Here is a 21,572-nt window from a genome sequence, read left to right as displayed (position 1 = left end):
AATGATAATATCAAAGCTAAATAGTGCTAAGAGACAAAATCATGCTTAAAATTTAATTTAATATAATTTACCTCATGCGAAAGACTATCGAGAGATTTATTTCTAGGCACAATTACACCAAAATCTGTGGGTTGATGTCCAAGAACAGCACCAAGTTTGAGCATATAAACCCTGGTCAGCCGTATTAATGATTTTAATTTAAGTCTAAGGCTGGTTAAACGAGTGCAAGCATTTTCTGTACCTTCTGGCAAATCAGTGTTCTTTAATACTTGATTTGCAGCTTCTTGAAGCGATATAACTCTAGGTTCACATTGTTCCAAATCATGATGCAGTTGCTGAAAATAAAAGGAGTATTATAATTTCAGTTACAAAAACTACATAATTTATACTTATACTTACTTATACTTCATTCCCAACCGTCAAAATATTTATTTTGCTTTTTTTAACTCAAAAGATTAAACTACTAGATCTAATGTTACGATTTACATGCTAAAACAGACTTTTTTATATAGGAAATAAGTGTCTCTAATCTTATCTGATGAGACTGTTCTTACACGAAGTCTGTAAATAAAGTAATGAACTAGTTTTTTTTGCAACCAGAATGGCAACACTGTAAAGTTACTAGTAAACATATGGTTATGAAACAGCTGATTTATATTAGGTATTAATAATTTTAGTCTATTGTAGCCACTTGAGATGTAAACAAACTTTTTGTGAAACGAGTTTTTGTTATACGTTACAAAAATGAGTGATACTAATTATGAGCAACATTGTGCAATCAAGTTTTGTGTTAAACTTTGTGAGAATGCTACTGAAACTTTTTCAAAATAGAAAAGGGCATACGGAGATGACACTCTGTCATGAGCCCAAGTTTTTAGGTGGTTTAAAGCATTCTCAGATGGCCAGGAATCAGTTGCGGACGATCCACGTTCTGGAAGATAGTTAACATCAAAAAGTGACGACAGTGTAGAACGACTCAGAGACTTGATATGGTACAACCGGTGATTAACTGTCAGAATGATTGCAGAACAACTGAATTTCAATCATACCATAGTCCATCAAATTTTGACAAACAAATTGGTTTCTGAGTTCCAACACTGCTATGAAGAGTGGAAAACCATTTGAAACAATGCATGACTTCCTAAGGGAACTATTTCAAAGGTGATAGTTCACGTATAATTGTACGTACTGTAAATTAAAAATTTTTCTGAACCAGTCTCATTACTTTATTTACAGACCTCATAAGATGAGGGAACTTAATTGTTTATGTAAAACCTTCTCTTACACTTAATCTGATCAGACTATAAAAATATACTTTCTACACAAACATAAATTATGTTGTGTTAAAACATAATAACATAAGTTAAAATAATAACAAATAAAATGTAATAATAAAACAAAATAATAAACTGATAAAATAGTAACAGATTTATATAATAATTGTAAATATTTACCTTAAATTTGTTAAATTTATCCTCAATAACAACTCTATCTTCTGTTAAATCTACTGGTTCAGTCATTCTAATTGAATTCTCCTTTCTTTCAATCCATTCTGATAACTCGACCATTACGTTATGAAATTGATTGTTCTGAAAGTATATACAGTTAATTTAATAACAAGAGGCAAACATAAGATCGTTTTTTATTTATAAAGACATTAAATTTTTTAACGTTTTATTATACATTGTTTTTTTCCTGAAATAATCTGACTAAATATTAAACAATTTTTCAAAAAATTCCTTTACATAAAATGGATGATTGAAAACATGCTACGATCCTTACACTGCATTATAGTACAATATCTTAATAAATAAGTCTTAATGGCTTATTACAAGCCTACATTTTGAGTTGAATAAAAAAATATGAGTTTAAATCTTTGAAAATGAAAACATTATTTTCTTGTAATTTTTGTATTAGCAAAAGCCAACAAGACAAAAAAATTACAAGAATCTCATTTTATGTTTTTAGAAATATGTTTCTATGTTATTTGATTTTAGGCAATAGTGACATGACTTGACCTTCAAGGTTTCTGTTTTTAGTTGCACCCAATTTTTTATTAAAAGGGGTTTTGAAGTCTACAGTGTTCAACAACAAACCCCCAAACATTAAGTAAACTAAAGAACATTTAACAGAAAATTATAGTCTTTGATTTGAGATTACTAGAAAAAAAAATTTTTATGAGAATGTGTCACTGAATTTATCGAAAAGATGGCAACATATATAATTTTTAAGCCCGATGTAATTTTTAAAATTTACAATTTTGAATGCTTGGTTATTAAATGCCAATTTTTTTCAAAGTAAAATATACGTTTATATATTCTTTTTAACTTTAATACTTGTATACAACCTTAAATCAAATGCTATGCCTAATATTATATTATATTTTATTTATTAATCTTAAATCTTAAAATGGAAAACTCTAACATGAGCTAAATTCAGAAAAACAGAAATCATAAAAAAGATAAGAAATTCTTACTGTTTACTACTTAAAGATGGAATTTTAATCACGTTTAATTTGTTAATTAATTTACCTTAATAAAAATGTAAAAATAAGAATAGATGTAAAATAGTCCAATTTTTACTACTTAATCTTTCTTTGTGTATAGGAGGATCTTTGAATAACAATTATACAATTTTTTCATAAATGTGATGCTTGGTATACACAATGCTGGTATACAATCATCACTGAACACTGAAATTGAAATTAAGCATGTTAAGAAAATGAAAAGAAAGTTGCATTTTTTCTTTTTAATGGGCAATTAACCAAATTTTTATTGCTGAATGAATACAAAGATAAATAGATAATGACAGTTTCAAAGTATCTTTCCACTGAATAATACAAATTACTAATTCATAATTATTTTTAATTTATTAAGTTTCATAATATTGGTTACAAAACTGATAACTATATTAACTGATAATACATAAATAAAATAACCTTTTGATATTAAAATTACCACACGTCTAATTTACTGTTAATTTAAGAATAATTTAATTGAATCTTTAATTATCATTTTAGGCAAACAGTACTACTTGTAAACTCAAACTTGTTAAAAAAAGCTAATACATACATCAAATTCATTAGCAGTGTCAAGATTTTTGGTAAATTCTTTCTGTTACTTAAAACCTAATACAGGGTTCTCACCAAATTTTAAAATTCATTTTCCTGACTTAAAAAAGTCAATTATAAAATTTTCACAAAAACTATTCTATATTATTTTTCAAAATAAACAAAAAATAATACTTAATAATTTTGTTTGTATAAAAATGCTAACAAACACACACTTCAATTTAACAGAGAATATACGTATGATCACTACTTAAAGGAGAACTAAAATCACTGTGACTGAAGAGGTAATACAGAAAAGAAAACTAAAACAGAACACCTTATTTTGTAGATAAAACAAACATTATTAACATAAGAGCATTTACTAGCTCCAAACTGGAATTTTTACTACTACCAGACAACATAATTTTAAAAGTTGCACCAATATCTTCACATGAACTTATGGATAACTTATTTTGCACAACACTGAGAACCCATGTAACCTCCACCTGGAAACATAATCTTTATAACAAAAAGAAGTAATTGTGTTGTCATTTTGTATAAATGAACCAAGGGTTCAAATGTATCATTTGCTGCTGAAATGCTGTTACTCTGATCAGAAGATCCAAGCAAGGAACACACAAATGTATCATAACCACCGTTCTCACAACTGTTGATCAAAGTTTTAGTCTGTTGAATTGAAGTACCACTGGATTTTCAGTGAAGGCTGAAAATCCCTTTTCTTAATTGTATTATTATGGTGCTTTCCTTTATTGTGGGAAGTCACTGCCTTTTGGCCCATATTGTCCAGTCCAAAATGTTTTTTTACAAAAACAAAAAGCATGATACACATCTCTACCTCCTCTCAACCGATTGAATTATGGGTGGAAGTTTATATCTAACCACTGATCATTAAACAGTGTTTTTAGGTGCCATTTAAAAGCAATTACCTAAAATTAAAAAAAAAAAATTCATGGTGGTTTAAGAGAAATTCCACAAAAACAGTTAACAACCTTTAAATTTTTCAATGGTAACTTTTTGTTAAAATTTCACCAGTGAAAAACTTAACTGCAATTTGAAATTTTCCTTCTTTATTATAAATGAATGTAAGTAAGAACAGGGTATTTTAAGGGCTGTTTGAATCACTTCGTTGCAATGTGCTGGGTGATGAGGTTGCCACTTCCCAACGCCGCAAAGGTATATCAATATATTTTAGGATTACTAAAAAATATTTTATTAATAACTAACATTATTTTAATTCAGTACTAAAAATCCAATTCTCTGAAAGTTTTTGCAATTTTTCCTGACTAAATTTATATTTCCTGCCTGTGGGGACCATGTAATATAAGCAGCACTAGGTTATCAACGTTTTGGGATTCATAACAGACTCTTTTCCTAAGAAGTATAAACTGCTGATGATCAATGTGATAATGGATGATCAATGATAATGCAATAATGTACATATGATAAATTTGCTACACCTTTACTGCATACTGATCCTCTACACAGCTGAAGCATTACGCAACATCAGAGTGGAGTAATAAATAACAAAATGGAATGCATAGCTTTGCATTATCAGGTTAAAAAACCAGAGTTGCTTTCTCTAAGAGAAATGTTATTAATTATACAGCCAACCCCTGTAATAAATGGAAGGAAGGCATCACTTACAGGCTGAATACCACCTGCATTTTGTTAGGCTTGATGCTTGATACACTGATATAAAATATATTCACCTCAGTGAAGAAGGATAGAAACTGCTTCATTCCTCCCTATTCCTAATAAGCTTGGCGTGGAACGTTTCCTTTCTTTTTCCTGTTTAGCCTCCAGTAATTACCTTTCAGATAATACTTCAGAGGATGATATGTATGAGTGTAAATGAAGTGTAGTCTTGTACAGTCTCAGTTCAACCATTCCTGAGATGTGTGGTTAATTGAAACCCAACCACCAAAGAACACCGGTGTCCACAATCTAGTATTCATATCCATGTAAAAACTGACTTTACTAGGACTTGAACGCTAGAACTTCAGACTTCCAAATCAGTTGATTTGGGAAAATGCATTGACCACTAGACCAACACGGTGGGTGTGGCGTGAAATGTTTATTATTTTTTTAATTTATAATTTTTTTAAATTTGGTATTTTCATAGCGATCTAACTTGTCAGGTCGCTGAGAACGATTACGATTGTGGCATGTAACATACATAATAATATGTAACAAACTGAATGACTAAACGAGAAGAACATATTTTCATTTTCATAAAAATTGTATTTGGATAGATTTATGATAATTCAAGTGAAAGCAACTAAATATTGATCATATGTACCTCCATCAGTGCAGTCTGCAGTAAATTCTGCCATCTCGTGGCCGCAGCAAACACATCTTCCCAACGTCTGTTTATAATTGCAAGTCGTTCTCTTAATTCCCTGGCTCTAACCTCATTATCAGTGTGCTCTGCCAGATGTTTACCAACAATATTTAATGAAATAAGTAGGCTTTTATGACTTTCTAAATCCAACAAAAATTCCTGCAATACAAAATCAAAATAATTAAGGTTATGAATAGATCCTAAATAATAATCATATAATAATATTGAGAGGTACTAAAATGTTAATTTTCATACTCCAACACACATGCTTCAAAAGCTTCTGTGGTGAATTAATTCATCAAAAGAACAAAAAAAAATTATTTACTCATTACTGCACTTTCCTTTATTAAATGTGGTCTGGTGTATCTCTAATTATTTTTAATAAAATTAACTAAGAAAACTTTACTAATAGTATTGCTAATGTGGTTTTTTTCTAGTTTTAGATAATATTTTGTGTGATCTTCAGTTAAATAAGGTGATATATGTCTGATGACTAAAATATTTAATGAGGAATATAAACAATAATTTTGCAAATAATTTTATTTCACAAACTGATGCAGACATAAAACATTATGCCGACCTAATTTTAGAACTTTATTTTTTTAATGAGCTTGGAAAACGCTATAAATGTAATTTAATGAGGAGAATGATTTAATCATATACAGCCCTTGTCAGAAATTGAACTCATGATTAGCTGATTTAAAAGGCAGTAATCTCTGCAATCTAATCAGCAAACTAATATTTGGTGTTACTGCAATCTCCAAAGCCTCTAAAAGCTATTTATTTAATTATTATTATTAAGTATATGTACTCTAAGATGGACAAGTAAAAAATTTCTTTATTCTATACAGTGAAGAGAAACAATGTTTTATTTATTTTTTATTATCAAGAAGTTTGTTAGAACTTCATCGGTAAGAGGCAACAAAGTCAACGAACTACATTTACAGTTCTAAACATGACCTAACCTAACAGGGAAATGAAAATGGGGGAAAAAAATAAGTGTGAAAACATTATATTTCAGTTCAATTAGATTAGTAATAAGGAATACTTTCAAAAATATGTCGAATTTTGTTAGACAACTTTTTTTTTTTTCATTTGATGAACCAGAGGACTTCAATGTCATTTTACTCATTTTTTTAATGTACCTTTATGAATCACACTGTTTGGTAGCAGTACTTGATAGTACTAGGTAGCGTACAAAAACTTGATAATGTACTTGAAATAATAAAATTTAAAAGAAAATATACTACAGCTTGTTTTAATAGTAAATGCTGTTATGCAAATAAAGGTACTGAAGATGAAACAAATTTTTTAATTTCCATCACTTCTTTAAAAAAAATAAATAAAAGTATTAGTTTATAAGAGATTATACTAGTTTTATTAAAAAAGCAATAAATAAAACAGAAATAAATTTGGTTGGTAAAATTGAATTTAACAATAAAAATTGAGGGTTACACTTACAAAGTAATAAGCGCAATATTACATCACAGATTTTCGATTTGTAAAGGTTTTATTAAAAAAGGAAAAATATGGTTTGAAGTGAATGAAATGATATGACTATCAAGAAAAAAAAAAATTGCTTGTGAAATTCTATTTGTTTGTTTTAAGGCAATAAATTTTCTTAATAAATCCAAAGATAACAATCAGTAATTCATAAAAAAAAGTAAAAGAATAATGTAACAAAATGCAGAGATATCCAAAAAAAATTACAATGAAACTGTAAACCGTATGGTAAGAGTCTTGCAGATATCATTTCTTCCGCTCAAAAAAACAAAAATTCCTGTAATATAAATAAAATTGTTTTTAACAAAACGATACTGATATCAAAAAAGGTAATAAGATTATTTGATTTATATGATTTTTTATAATTATTTTTATCATAAATGTTAATTTTTTTATTATCTTATTTATGTAATTGTATTTTACATATAAACAATATTAATCTAATTAATAATAATTTATCCTTATTATTAATAAATTATTTATTTATGCATTTTTTGTTGAATTTTTGAATAATTATTATCTTGATATTTTTTATTCTACTTTTTATAAATTTTTTCTATTTCATCATCAAAACCATTAATTATTACTATTTGTTTTATTTCAAGTATTTCTTTTTTGAGTTTATTTTTATTGTTTTTTGTATTATTAATAGCTCTAAATGTCATGTTTTTATATGTATTAATCTTTTGTGACCATGGGTGGTTAAAATTTAAATGTATTATAATATTGTTTGTTGTGGGTTTTTTATAAACTGATATTTCTAATTGTTAATGTTAATTTCGATATCAACTGCTTGTTATTTATAACTGGGTTATGTATGACTAAAATGTCATCTATATATCTTACTGCACTAACATTTGGTATGTATTTAACATGCCATGAACTATATTATTTTCAAATTCTTATATAGCTACACCAGACATAACAGCACATATAGGTAAACTCATCGGTAATAGTTCCGTTTGTAAATAACAATTATTCTCATACTCAAAATAACTTTGAAAACAAATATTTCTGCATTGGTGCACTGGTGAATTCTGGGATTTCATTTTTCTAATCTATTTTTTATTATTTCTATAGTCATGTCGAGTAGTATATTAAGGTACCTGTTAGTGATAAAACAAAACTTACCAGTTTTGTGTTAATTAACTTTAATAGAATTTATTTATGACTTCGTAACCATTTTTTACAGTATGCTTATGGTTATGATTCACTTTTATTCTAATTATTTTAGCTATTAGATAAAGATCTTGCAGGTATATTTTTATTCAATTTTTTATCATAATTAAACATCGGTTTGTATTTAGGCATTAAATTTTAATATATATATGAGATATGAAAACAAAATGTTTACTTATTTCAAGATTAAAACTAAAATTTTGGGTGGGTACACTGTGGGTTGCTTATATTCCAAACACAAAAAAAATCATAATATGAGTATTTCCTTGATAAGGTTTCTTCATTTTTATTATTTATATAAAAGATTTTTAAAACCCATTTGCATCTTCCTAAGGATTACAATCTTCATGAACTTTAATGTTTAGGAGATGAACTGTTGTAATGTACTTAATCTATTTCTTACTGGTGTAGCTGATATAATTTTAACGTTTTTCCCTTTTTAATGATTATATTTATCTCATATTGAATTTAATATAATAATTTTATTCCAGTCTGTTTAGTAACTTCTTTTATAAGATAAGATGTAAATGAAATTAAAATAAACATATAACACAATATGTGATATTTGTGTAAAAACAGAAGTGATAATTTTAGTGACTCACATAATAAATCTACATCAAGTGATCTGTAGAACTGATATAAAAGCACTAAAGAAAATTTTTCTGCATTCTCATTATGTGAACGCAAATGGTCTGTACACAAAACTGATTAGATATAAAAACATCATCTATTCATAGTTAGAGCCCTGTTCAGATAATCTAATTTGCCTAAAAACAATGAAATTTTTTTGTAGTTTTTATTTTTCAAAACTTTTCTCTTTTTTTCAAAACTTAGTACATTACATGGTGTAAAGGGAATTTTCAATTTTAGTAAAAAAGTGTTTCAGTTTGTTAAATGAACCACTACAGTTGACCAAAACAATCTTGTCAATTAATATATTTAAGTATTGTTTGAGATACAATTAGTTCCCCAGTTAGTAAGTCTGTTTATGATGTAATAAACAGGGTCGCTAATAAAACACATACCCTATAATCAAGTATTTTATCTTCAAGTTGTTCAATACTGGTTGGTGGAAGAGCAGGGTATGCTGACTGTGTTGCTTCAGCATAGTGAAGCCATTGTTCCAAACGCCAAATATCATTTTCAAGCTGTTGCCAAGTACGCGATGAACACTGAGGACAAGTCATATTTCCAGGATTACTGTGAACATAAAAAAATTAATCTCAAAATAAAATATTATTAATTTTTTTCATAACTTTCAAGATATTATTTTTTAAAAATAACATTACTTTTAGAAGTTCTTACTAAAAATTTGATTAGTTACATTTACGTTTAAATTGCTTTATCTTTGAAGTTAATCAGGCACTCTCATTATTCATCTTCACAGACAAAATGGAACCAGAGAAAAAATAACAAAAAATATTAATTTAATTATATAGAACAAAATTTTACGTATAAAATTAAAATTGTTTTTATCATAGCTATTAAAAATTTCTTTAACAAAGGCAGCATTTATTTATATTCAGAATATCATTGAAAAATAAGTGATTATTTTTTGTTAATAACTAGATACCATAATTCTTCTTGGCAATGACAAAAAAAAAACCTAGAAATTTCATAATTATATGAATTCGGTAAATCTACTTAATGTATAACTTTAGTCCTTATTATGATACTTTCAGTACATATTAAAAAAAAAAATTATTAATGAATGAACAAATGTAAGTTGATCTGAATGGAATATAAGAGATCAAACTCTAAACCTCCAAATTAATAAGAATTTACAGTATTTAAATCAGATATCAATGAATTCTTACAATACAACAACTATGAAGCTATTTCAATAGTTAAATTTGATAAAAGGTAAAATAAAAACAATAAAACGATTAAGAGATTCATATATAATACATATATCAAGAAAATTTAACAGGTGTGAATATAAGAATTGATAAAAGAATAAAATAACCATTATGATCTATAAGCTATAATGAGTTGAGTTTATTGTATTTTAAGAGAAAGGTTTACAGGATTAACACTTGTCTTCTTGTATAAAAGATCTGACCGGTTATAAATTTAAATTCTGACACACTTCAACTAAATGATGAACCCTAAACTTATATTTTGGTAAGGACATGATCAATGAGACAAGAATGAGTCAAAGGTTGTCTTCACTTTCAACATAATAAACTTTCAAGGCTGTCATACTGCCTTCTGCGCGTATGTGTTTATAGTTGGTAATACTGTGCTCACGTGTGCGAAATTTGATCATGATGCGTCAGTTGCCTTCTAGCTATTACAGTGTAAACATGTTCTTTTCTGCTCTGCTAACAGTTTGCACCAAAGAAAAACAATAAGCAGTGATCTGATTTTTCAGGTCGAAGAGTGCGAAAAAGATTAAATTCATCATAGACTTTACCATAATACGGGAACAGTGTTTTATCATATAAAAGTTTTTTTTTTAGGATTGAGGAGTTTAAAAGTGACTGGATGAGTTTGACATAAGAAGAGGGAGCAGGACACCTGTCAAACTCTACGGATGACAAGATTCAGCAAGCTTGAGAAATGGTTCTGATAAATAGGCAAGTTACCATCGATGAGGTGTGTTTTTTTTGAACATCAGTTACGATTCTACCCTTTAAATCATTCACGATGAGCTCAGCTTCCTTATAGTCTGTGCACAATGGGTACAAAGACAGCTTATTGTAGAACACAAGCTTAAACGTGTTGATATCTGCTGCAACGCTTATTTGATTGCTTCATCAAGGAAGGCGACACATTTTTGAGTAGAGTGTCCAGTGATGAAAGGTGGGTTCATCACTATTAATCAGAATCGAAATGCCTGAGTATGGAGTGAAAACAACTGGAATTTCAGATGAAGAAAAAATTCAAGAATACGTCACTGCGGGAAAGGTTACGCTAATTGTTTTTTGGGATGCAATAGGGCCTATACTGGAAGCCTTCATTGAAATGAAAACTACAATCAACAGCACAAGTTACAATGAAATGTTGGAAAAAAAGCTGACCTCAACAAACGTTGAGGTCTGTTGTCGAAGAAAGTGTTGTAGCATGTTAATACCGGCCCACACACAGCTCGCCACACTGTTCAAACCATCAACAAGTTGAATTTTGAGGTACTGGAACACCCTTCCTGCAGCCCAGATCTTGCTCCCTTTAAATTTCATCTGTTTGGACCATTCAAGAATGCTTTGTGAGGATTTCCATCAGACCTAGATCCGCAGGAAGCGGTGTAAAAGTGGCTTCATGACCAACCTTCTTCTTGGAAGGAATACGCAAGCTTGTGGATCGCTGGAACAAAAGCACTAACAAGGGAAGTGGCTATATAGAAAAGTGATGCCTAAGTTGAGCCTCTAGCTTTGTGTAACTAAATTGTAGAACGAAAAGTGTAGATTATTTTTGACTTACCCTCATAGACAATGACAAGAAAACTAATGTTCAGCGATGATATTATGTTTCTTGTATCTTGTCTTGTTCATCAAAATAATATCCGGTTGATGGCTTAATATCAGATAAATTTAACAAACATGCCTTAACCGAAAATCAACGTGAGAATCCTTAAGTGAACAAACTGTGTATTCTCACAAATAACAAAATAATAGGCTTATTTTTCTCTTCTGTACCTGCAGTGACATCATATGACTATCTAGTTCAAGTTGGAATTATATACAGTGCCTCAAATTATAGATGAAAATATTCATTTCAAAAAGATGATGCTCCTCTGGGTGTGACATTTCCAAAGTACTAGATGGAAGGCATGGTCCCCATAATCATTACTTCTTACACACAGATTTTTAAGTACAGGAGTTACAAAAAAAAAAAAACAAAACAATAAACGGTATTTATATAATTGCACACCGTTCATTTATATGAAACATATATGTTTACAATATATGTAAATGTTCGATGGATGGTATTTATTCATTTATAATATCTATTGATCACTTGTTGAACCTCACATCTGATATGCTCTGTTAAGAGTGACAACAAGCAGAAGCAAATCGAATTGAACTAAATGTATATAAATCTTGGTAAGTTGCTCTCTTATATGTTTGAAAATTTAGCGTAAATAGAAATAAGAAAATAAATAAATAATTCTAAAATCCAGACCAAATTTATGGACGCACTGTATTATAGTTACAAGGACAGGAAGAATGGTAACAATGACTTTTAATTAACTTGATGTTGGACACACTGCTGAGAATTTTTTTTTGCCAGATCAGCTGCATCTAACTGGTTAAGGTGGAACTAATCATCTCACTATAGCTTTGTAGACATGTAAATACAATACATATATTAACCACAGAACAACAAATAAGTTCATGCATAACTACAAAAATAGCAAAAGAAAATGAAATTTCACTTAACTGTATACAATAGAATACATATCCATCTGTTAGGGAAGACCTGTGGAAAATTTTGAAAACATATGAAGACATGTATACTTTAAAGTGCAGGGTAAATATAACTTAAATGTAAATTAAACTTTTGTAGCGTTTGTTACAAAGCGAGATAATAAACTGGATAATTTACAAAAGTCATACCGCAGTGTATATCAGCATGAAAAGATCCTTCTACAACTATGATACAGTCCCTTCCATAATTATAAAGGTGAAAATCCTTTTAACATGAATAAAAAACTGGTGATATTTCTGAAAGGATCTTCTTGTACCAAATTACTGAAATTGAATAATGTAGATGTTATTTATTATGTATACAAAAATTGATTAAATGCTTTTGTACTCGATTGTTCCAAACATCTCTGTACTCGAATGAAATCCTTGAAACATTTTCACGCTACACAAATTCCTCAGATTATTTAATAATTAACAAATTATTTACATAGCTCAGTTATTTACAAACAGTTATTTCTCATATAATATGAATATGATGTACTCGTGTATTATTTCTCATGTAATAGGAAGAATTAATGTATATATATTAAATAGAAAATAAATCTAGTATATGACGTTTAAGTAAAACAAACACTTTTACAAATTAATAATACCAAGATTAAATTCAACACTAGGAAAGATCATACCTGAAATTCTTGATTTTTAAACCTCATTACACAGATAAAGCTGTCTTTATAACATATGTGGATATTTTTAAATTTATAATTCATCCAAAACTGAAAAAGTTCAGTTATAAACATGACAAGAGCTTTTACCATTTAATAATTTTAAATGTATATTTACTATAAAGCTGCTGTTAAATAAAGTAAAATGGAACTCAGAAGGCTGTAATTATAAATTTTATTTTTAAACTTATAACAGTAAACTTCTACACACAAAGTGTATGGAATTAGTAGTTGTGCAACTCAAGGGTCTTCTAGCAACTGAAAAAAAATGAAGGAAGTTTGGATTCCCCCTTCAATAGTAAAATGTAACACAAATAAAATTTTAGAGAATGTTCAACGCATTAAATAACTTGACCAAAATTAAATGTTAGAATAATCCTTTGACATTAATTAATAAGAATAAAAAAACAACAACATAGGAACATTAAGGTTATTAAATGTATCGCTACACTGTTAAATGATAAAACTAAAGAAAGAAAAAACTGTCCCAAAAGTAGTTTCAAAAGATATGGAATTTACAATAGATAGGATAAAAAATAAATTTAATTTAGTAAAAAAAAAAAAATACTAACCGTGGATCACTTTGTAGTTGAACATGTTCTTGAACTCGAGAAAGCAGTGTTTCTAACCTTATGGCCAATTCATTAACTTCTGATCTAAGCGCTTCCTCTGGACTGGCTCCGCATTGTTCTTCAAGAAGATAGCTTAAGTGTTTCACCAACTCTACTGATGACTGACATGTACCGATAACTTTACCCTGTAAAAATAAAAATAAATTATATTGTTAATGAATGTCATGCAGGATATATATGTTAAAAAAAGATGATATTAATTAACAACAAATGTTCTCCAATCGGTGACAACAACTTTATGTTTTCAGGTTTAAAAATTTAATAATGATCATTAGATATTAATAATATGAATATAGGTTACTTCTTAGTTATTTATTAAAGAAAAAAATAAATAGTAGTAATTGATTTTCAATAAATGAGAAATTAATCAATAATTCAGATTTTTAATCTTCAGATAAAAAATGTTATTATAAAAAAAAAATTGTACCATAGATTTATGAATTATTAACACTACCATATTAGCATCGTCAGGCATTTAACTAGGATATTTTTTCAGGGGGGCTAAGGAGGTTGATGATGATAAAATAATAATAATGAAAATCATTTTATATTGAAATGGTTTTTACACTTTATTGTGTTTGAAAAATGGTGTAAGTTATATATAAAATAATATGAATGATGAATAAATGTCCAAAACAACCTATTGCATGCTCACTTTTAGACATTCACTCTTCCAAAGCTCATTTTTCATCACAAAGCTATAAATTAATATGAATGATGAATAAATGTCCAAAACAACCTATTGCATGCTCACTTTTAGACATTCACTCTTCCAAAGCTCATTTTTCATCACAAAGCTTAGAAAATAATTTAATTTGAAACACTACCATTAAATACTCTTTAACCTAATAGCTTGTGCTATTAATTACTTATTGGTTAGATAAAGCTACCCATTTTTTCTGTTTAGCCTCCAGAACCCCGTCAGGAATACTTCAGAGGATGAACGAGAATGATATGTATGGGTTTAAATGAAGTGTAGTCTTGTACAGTCTCAGGTCAACCATTCCTGAGATATGTGGTAATTGATACCAAAGAACACGTATCCATGATCTAGTATTCAAATTCAGATAAATGTAACTGCCTTTTCTAGGATTTGAACCTTAGAACTCTTGAATCTGAAATCAGCTGATTTGCGAAGACGCATTCACCACCAGACCAATCCGGTGGGTACAAGTAAAGCTTTTTTTTTGTTCAACCTCACAGACCACCATTAGGTATTGCTTCAGAGGATGAAATGAATGATTTGTGGTGTGTGTGAAATTACCATGCCTGACCAGGATTTGAATCCTGGGATCTCCGGATGAAAGGTCGAGGCGCTACCACTCACACCATGGAGGCCAATAAGTAAAGCTATCTGCCCAACATATTAATAACACATTTTTAAGATTAACCCATTGTTACTCAATGTGTGAGCACCATGCTCACATTAATATTATTTTCTTTCCTATTATCTTTATACTTACAGTATATTCTTGTATACCAGCTAGCTGCCTACGCATGTGACTGGAATGCGATAAGTAAGTGTTGCATTTTTGGCTTGTGGGAAGCCCCATAATCAATTATTTTTATTAGTATTTTTTTTTTTTGGCAAAAAACATTTGTAGGTCATTCGGAAAACAAAATATGAGGTATAAATACAAAATAGAATAAAATTATAAAAATTAAAACAAAATAAAAACTCAAAGTAGAAATTTAAAAGCAAAATCAAAACAATTAAAATATTAAAAACAAAGATAAAATAAAAAACTTAAACTAATAAGTTAGACATAATAACTACTGTAAGGAAAAAATCTAAAAACTACTAAAAAGTACGTAAAATATTAGCACTCCGAAGAAACAAAAATTATTTATGAAGAATTATCTCATTAGTACATTTTTATTTACGATGTTATTAATATTATTTAAAGGTGAAATAACTTTAATCATGTAACAATCTAATCATCAAAACAAACATTGCTAGTATATAACACTTATTTCTCAAATTGCATAAAAAAGGTTGATTTTTTAAACAGTTATTTCTTTTTTTGATGCTAGGAGTTTCTTTTATCTGTAATATTAAATGAATAAAAAAAATGAGAGAAAAATTTATGTTTCTGGTTATACAAATTAGTTGAAATCTCAAATGGCAGATTTTTAGTAATAGATTACAAAAAGCTTGTTGCTCGATATAAAAAATGCTTATAAAATAATGGTGACAGGATAGGAAACTAATTAGGTATGTACAAACCTTTTCTGAAGTAGAAATAATTTATTTTGTTAAACAAATATATAAATTTTAACAATCAGTTTTTAATTCTGATCACCTTGTACAACTACCTGTGTTTAACTGCAATCTTGCTAAATTCATCCAAGGTTAAACACAATTTTAATTTTTTATTTAGTTAAAAAAAGATTTTTTTTAACATACATTTTTAAAATAAGATTGATAGTATTGTAAATAAGAAGGAAGTAATATCTTGATCATGATGAATGCCAACAAATTTTTTCTGTTTTTTATATTTCTATAAATTACTATAATATTAATTTTTATTCGTTTATATTATATATTATTCAGTTTGTTTTTCTAGATTAATTTAAAAGAAAAAAACTCTTGCTACTTATAACATACAGTTCAAAACAACAAAATGTAATTATTTTAATAACAAATAATATATATAGGGGGAAATTAATTTTTAGAAATTACTAAAAAATCATGGAATAGCCCAAGGCCATTATTGTAATGATAATATTACATAATATATGAAGCATACATAATTATTGTTAAATTTTACCTGAAGAGATCCTGAACTTGGCTGCATCTCCTGTAGTTTATCTAAGTTATCTGAGCATTCTTTTATAGCAGTTATTAATTCATATAAATAAGCGTCTTTTCTTAATACAGTTGCAGGCAATGTGTTTACTTGTACGGATGTGTCGGTTTCAAATTTAAGAGTTTCTACCTGAATTCCCTCGTTTACAACCTTAAAAAATAACAATAATGAATTATAAAATATTAATAAAAATAACATGGCAGTTTTTTTGGTAATAAGATGTGTAAATCCCCAAGTAGGAATAAACCTTCAACATACTACTGGTTTCTGCAATGAATACACCTATTTATGTGATTTTGAAGTTTTTACATAAAATGCTCAACTTTGAAGTTATAAAACATCTTGAAACTTCTCAGCCTAGCATAAGATACCAATTTCATATAGTTGGCTTAAGTCACTTTAAAAGATAATATAATATATTCACCATTAACAAGTCCATAAAAAAAATTTTATGGCAATTTAAATTCTAATTAAAATTTATTACTCTTCAAAATAAATTATAATATTTTAATGTTATTGTTTCCTGAATTTTTGTTTGTTTCAGATTTGTATAAGTAGGTTAACATCTACTGGTTTAGTCACTAGGAGTGCTGTATTGTTTATTTCTTCAAGATGGCTTCTGTACATGAGAAAGCCCAATATGTGGTGGGGTTAGCTGAAACAAAACCCTTTGTTATGTTTAAAGCCAAATACAAATCCTTCACACGAGAAACTTATTAAATCACGGATGGAGAAGTTTTTAAAAACTGGTCAATAAAAAGTACATTATAATATCTAAATTTATTTTTCTTCTTATTTTCAGTTAGTGTAAAATAACTTAATAACTTGCTTACCTCTTTCTTGCTAAGTTCTTTCATACACTCTAGTTTAAGAGCTTCAAGTCTGCTATTTATATCTTTCCATAAGGACTGGTATTCGTCAATCATAGATTGTACATCGGGTACATCAGCTGATACACATGATTCCATTACCTCTAAACCAAGAATGTCAGCCTTCTTTAGTACTTCTGAATGCTTGTATAAATCAGCCTCCAACAACTGAAAAAGAAATGTTTAATGTTAAATTAACCATATGATTACCATAACCTTGGTTTTATATTATAATTTAAATATTGAAATCAATTTTTGAAGAATAATTTATTAAAGATGAACAAGCAACGACGATTATCTGAAGAATACAATGAAAAGAATGCTATTTTCAGTATAATTAAAATTATTAACAAATTTTCTTAGAAATTAAAAGACAACTTGTCTGACAAAACAAAATGAATTACAATATCTCAAGAAATATAATATAATCCATTATAAAAATAGCAATTTTATCAAATATTAAATTAATAAATAAGAATTTAAACTGAGTAAGATAGGTTAACAAAACTTATAGACTAGATAGATAATACCTGTATACAAATCTAATGATCTGTACGGGTATAAAACATAATAAGTACAACAAATAAAAAATAAACTGAACTCATAAATAAACAACACACTAGTGAGAGCATAGAGACCTACATTAACACTAGATGGCGCAAAGTACGACCCAAAAAATGCAATAGTTTTACACTATAAAAAGAAAAAGGAAACTAGGTAAACAGTTTCTAAAGGGAATTGTTTTTTTGTTTTCTAAAAATAAAAAATAAAAACGAAGATGGTTATAAAAGTAATTTACAAAAATGAATTATTAAACAAACAAAGATAAAAACGAGAAAATATTGTAAATGTAAACAATATTGTAAATATTGTATAGCAAACCTGAGTAATGGATTCAACCAATTAAGAAGAAAATAGTAGAAAATATAATAATGGAAGAAATCCAGAATGGAGCTAAAAGAAACCCTTTTAGTACAGGTAACAGGCCCATTTAACAACCTATCGTCTTTTGTAATACTGCCACTGACATACCTAAAAAGATGTTATTCCGTGAGAAGAGTTATTGGACCAGGATAGGAATTTCATGGGAATGTGTGAAGGCGGATGATCATTCTCATGCTCTAAGTTGGGTCCGGTCAGGCAGGTAAATAGGGAGGGTAGGAGTATAAATTCTCCGGGGAAGACCAATTGAAATCAGTCTAAGTGAGACGTTATGATGTGAGTTCTACGAGATGTCAGTCTGTGAGAAAATTCTGCACTTGAATATTCCGTGAGGAGGGCAGTGAAGGAGCGAATTGGCAGTGAGTACAAAGTTCGACGTGATTAAGATGACATCACAAGTAATTCCAGTACAGGAAAACAAGAAATGGTTCAGTGAGTTACTATAAAACTATAAGTGAAAGAGATAATGTACTAAATTTCATTCATTAATTGCTAGGGTAGTTTCATTTGTGAACAGCAAAGGTATTTGCAGTAAAAGAACTTTATACTTATCTTATATACTGTACTACTGTTGCTAATACATGACTAGTGGTTAAAAGTGTTGACTAAAAGTGACTAGAGGTCATGCTAATGTCTTTTGTCAATGGGACTGAATTCTGCTTTTCATTACTTATCTATCTATGAATAAATCCTGACAATTACTTTAAACTCTGTTTTGTCTGTAATCACTGTTTATTATTATTATTATTATTACTATTGTCATTATTATTATTATTGATCTTTCTTGTTTTACTTATGTTCTTTAACTAATAAATTGTAATTATATAAACATTTTCAATTGTCATTCTCTCAATATTCTGATCACGCCGCAAACACATGACAATATTTATAATCAGTATAAAATAATATATATTTAGATAAATATATATAAATAAATTACATTTATATATATATATATATTTTTTTTTTCATATTTAAATAATTGAGGTGTGAGTATAAAAGGTCCCTAAACAAATTTTGGAAAAGAAACTGCAACATATACTAAATTTAAGATGTGTTGACAGTTTCTAAAAACTAAACTCAATTTGTCAATTTTAGCCATATTATCACATAAGATTGTGTTAATTCTGTACACCAATTTTAATCTCCACAGCACAATGGCGCCGCACAATACATCTGTTCAACAAAAATATGAACAATTGTTCAAAGTACAATAACTTATGTTAAGTGAAATTGTCGTCAGATAAGGTAATTGTGAAGCAAAGTACACAAAGCAAATAGTTCATAATCATAATCTATCTATAATTTTAATAAATACAGTAATGCAAGCTAGAATAATAACATGTCTGTCAAAATCTTTTCCTAACTATGATGCATATTTAGTTTACTTAGAAGTTTATTGTTTTTTCTAATCTGTTTTTTTTTTTTAAGTAGTAAAACTTTATATGTTGGAGATGCAAACTGAATGATAAACAAACAAAAAATTCATAAATAAAAAATCAGATTACTTATTGTATAAAGATGATTCTAAAATTAGCACAAGAACAGACATGATAACATATCTCTAAATTTAAATTACAAAACTACAAGATATGTTATTTGTTTCTGTGAGTGAGTGTGGAACATGTTATTTTCATTTAATAAATAAAATATTAACCTGAAGTTTCTTTAATCTGTTAGCAGCAGTTTCAAGTGGTGTTTCATCAGCAGAGTCTAAATGCTCCAACTGTGTTAGTCTAGCATCTGCTTGAGTCAACCCAAGAACAGCATGTCCATGTAAACTCACAAATTCATTCCATCTAAAACAAAAATAAAAAATAGTATATTATTTTTTACCACAAAAATGGAATTAATTCAATGAAATTAAATGAAGGTAATAATTTTTATTTATTTCAAAATCGTAAACAAACATTACATATGGTTTCTCATACCCAAAAATACAAAATTATAAATAAATTTAAATTAAAAGAATGTAAAACAATAAATTCAAGGAACATTAAAATCTAAAAACTAAACAACAGTGTGAATGAGGGAATAATAGGCAATTAAGATTATTTTGAACCAATGACTGCCAACCCTTCTTTTCTTAGCCAATATTCCATTGATAATGTAAATTCTCAAAATACAATACTATCTGTAAAACGTGGATGATTGCAGATTCTTTGATGGCTACATCAGCATGTTTTTACCTGAAATTCTTAAACGTCTCATGAACCAAGAAGAGGAACAGCATTGAGCACTTTACAGATAACCAACAAATATTAAGTTTGCAAAATAATATATATCTATAAACATTGTAACAGGATTCTGACTCCTGTTAAGAGCCCCAAAATTTTTATTTTATTTTTTATTATTATTTTTGTTAATTTCTTCTTTTATTTTAATTGTAATATTATTATGTCTTTCATAATCTAATTAATATTATTTTTTTCTATTTAGTTATATTAACACAAATGAAACTTGATATTATAACTTTATTACTTAATTCAACACATAAATGAATAAAAATTCTGTTATTAAATTTTTCTACTTTCAAATTTGATAACTGTAATGCATTATTATTCATCTAGGAGATAAGGCCTTTTTATTTCTTCATAGATACCCAAACTTAATTTGTGTTTAATAAAGGGACTTGTTATATTTTTTTTATTTTTCTAATTTTTTGTTTATTTTTCAACTTTGTTTATTAAATTATGTTTAATCATTCTTTACCTTTAATATTTCTTAAATATATGTCAAGTAAAACACTTTTACGTTGCATTATATGTTTTTTATGTTGCATTATAAAACTCAATTACCTTTTTGTACTTTCAATTTTTTTATTCATTTTATAATAAAAATTAAAAAAAAAGTATTTCAATTAAGTAAGTACCGGGTGTCCAAGGATTATCTGAACAAATTTGATGTTGAGAAAATAATTAATTTTTTATGATACAAAAACAGGTTGTATGAAATTAGAAACATTAAAACTGAAAGTCTTTTTTATCTGTAATCAAAGACATTCAGTATGTATACTATTAGTAATTTGCAAAATATCTAACTGCTAATCAATTTCATGCCATGTATGTTGTAACACATTCACGTCTATGACTTTGAATGCATAAACTCTTTAAGATCTCTTTAAGAACTCT

General features: G+C 27.9%; 1 protein-coding gene across 1 annotated transcript in view; it reads right to left on the bottom strand.

Moving 5' to 3' along the window:
* LOC142326609 (uncharacterized) overlaps positions 1 to 21,572 on the bottom strand; it is a 215,841-nt gene that overhangs the window by 12,142 nt on the left and 182,127 nt on the right. Inside the window, exons 26-33 of the mRNA XM_075369199.1 lie at positions 20,099 to 20,240; positions 17,464 to 17,667; positions 16,592 to 16,780; positions 13,761 to 13,945; positions 9,119 to 9,293; positions 5,370 to 5,570; positions 1,455 to 1,589; positions 72 to 335 (exon numbers count right to left, since the gene is read on the bottom strand). Coding sequence (XP_075225314.1) covers positions 72 to 335; positions 1,455 to 1,589; positions 5,370 to 5,570; positions 9,119 to 9,293; positions 13,761 to 13,945; positions 16,592 to 16,780; positions 17,464 to 17,667; positions 20,099 to 20,240 — 1,495 coding nt within the window. The remainder of the gene's footprint in view (positions 1 to 71; positions 336 to 1,454; positions 1,590 to 5,369; positions 5,571 to 9,118; positions 9,294 to 13,760; positions 13,946 to 16,591; positions 16,781 to 17,463; positions 17,668 to 20,098; positions 20,241 to 21,572) is intronic.

Source organism: Lycorma delicatula, chromosome 6 (assembly GCF_047948215.1).
Source record: "Lycorma delicatula isolate Av1 chromosome 6, ASM4794821v1, whole genome shotgun sequence".
In the NCBI taxonomy this organism is placed as follows: Eukaryota; Metazoa; Arthropoda; class Insecta; order Hemiptera; family Fulgoridae; genus Lycorma; species Lycorma delicatula.
The sequence above is the reverse complement of the archived record's forward strand: the minus strand, read 5'-3'. Positions and strand labels throughout refer to the sequence as shown.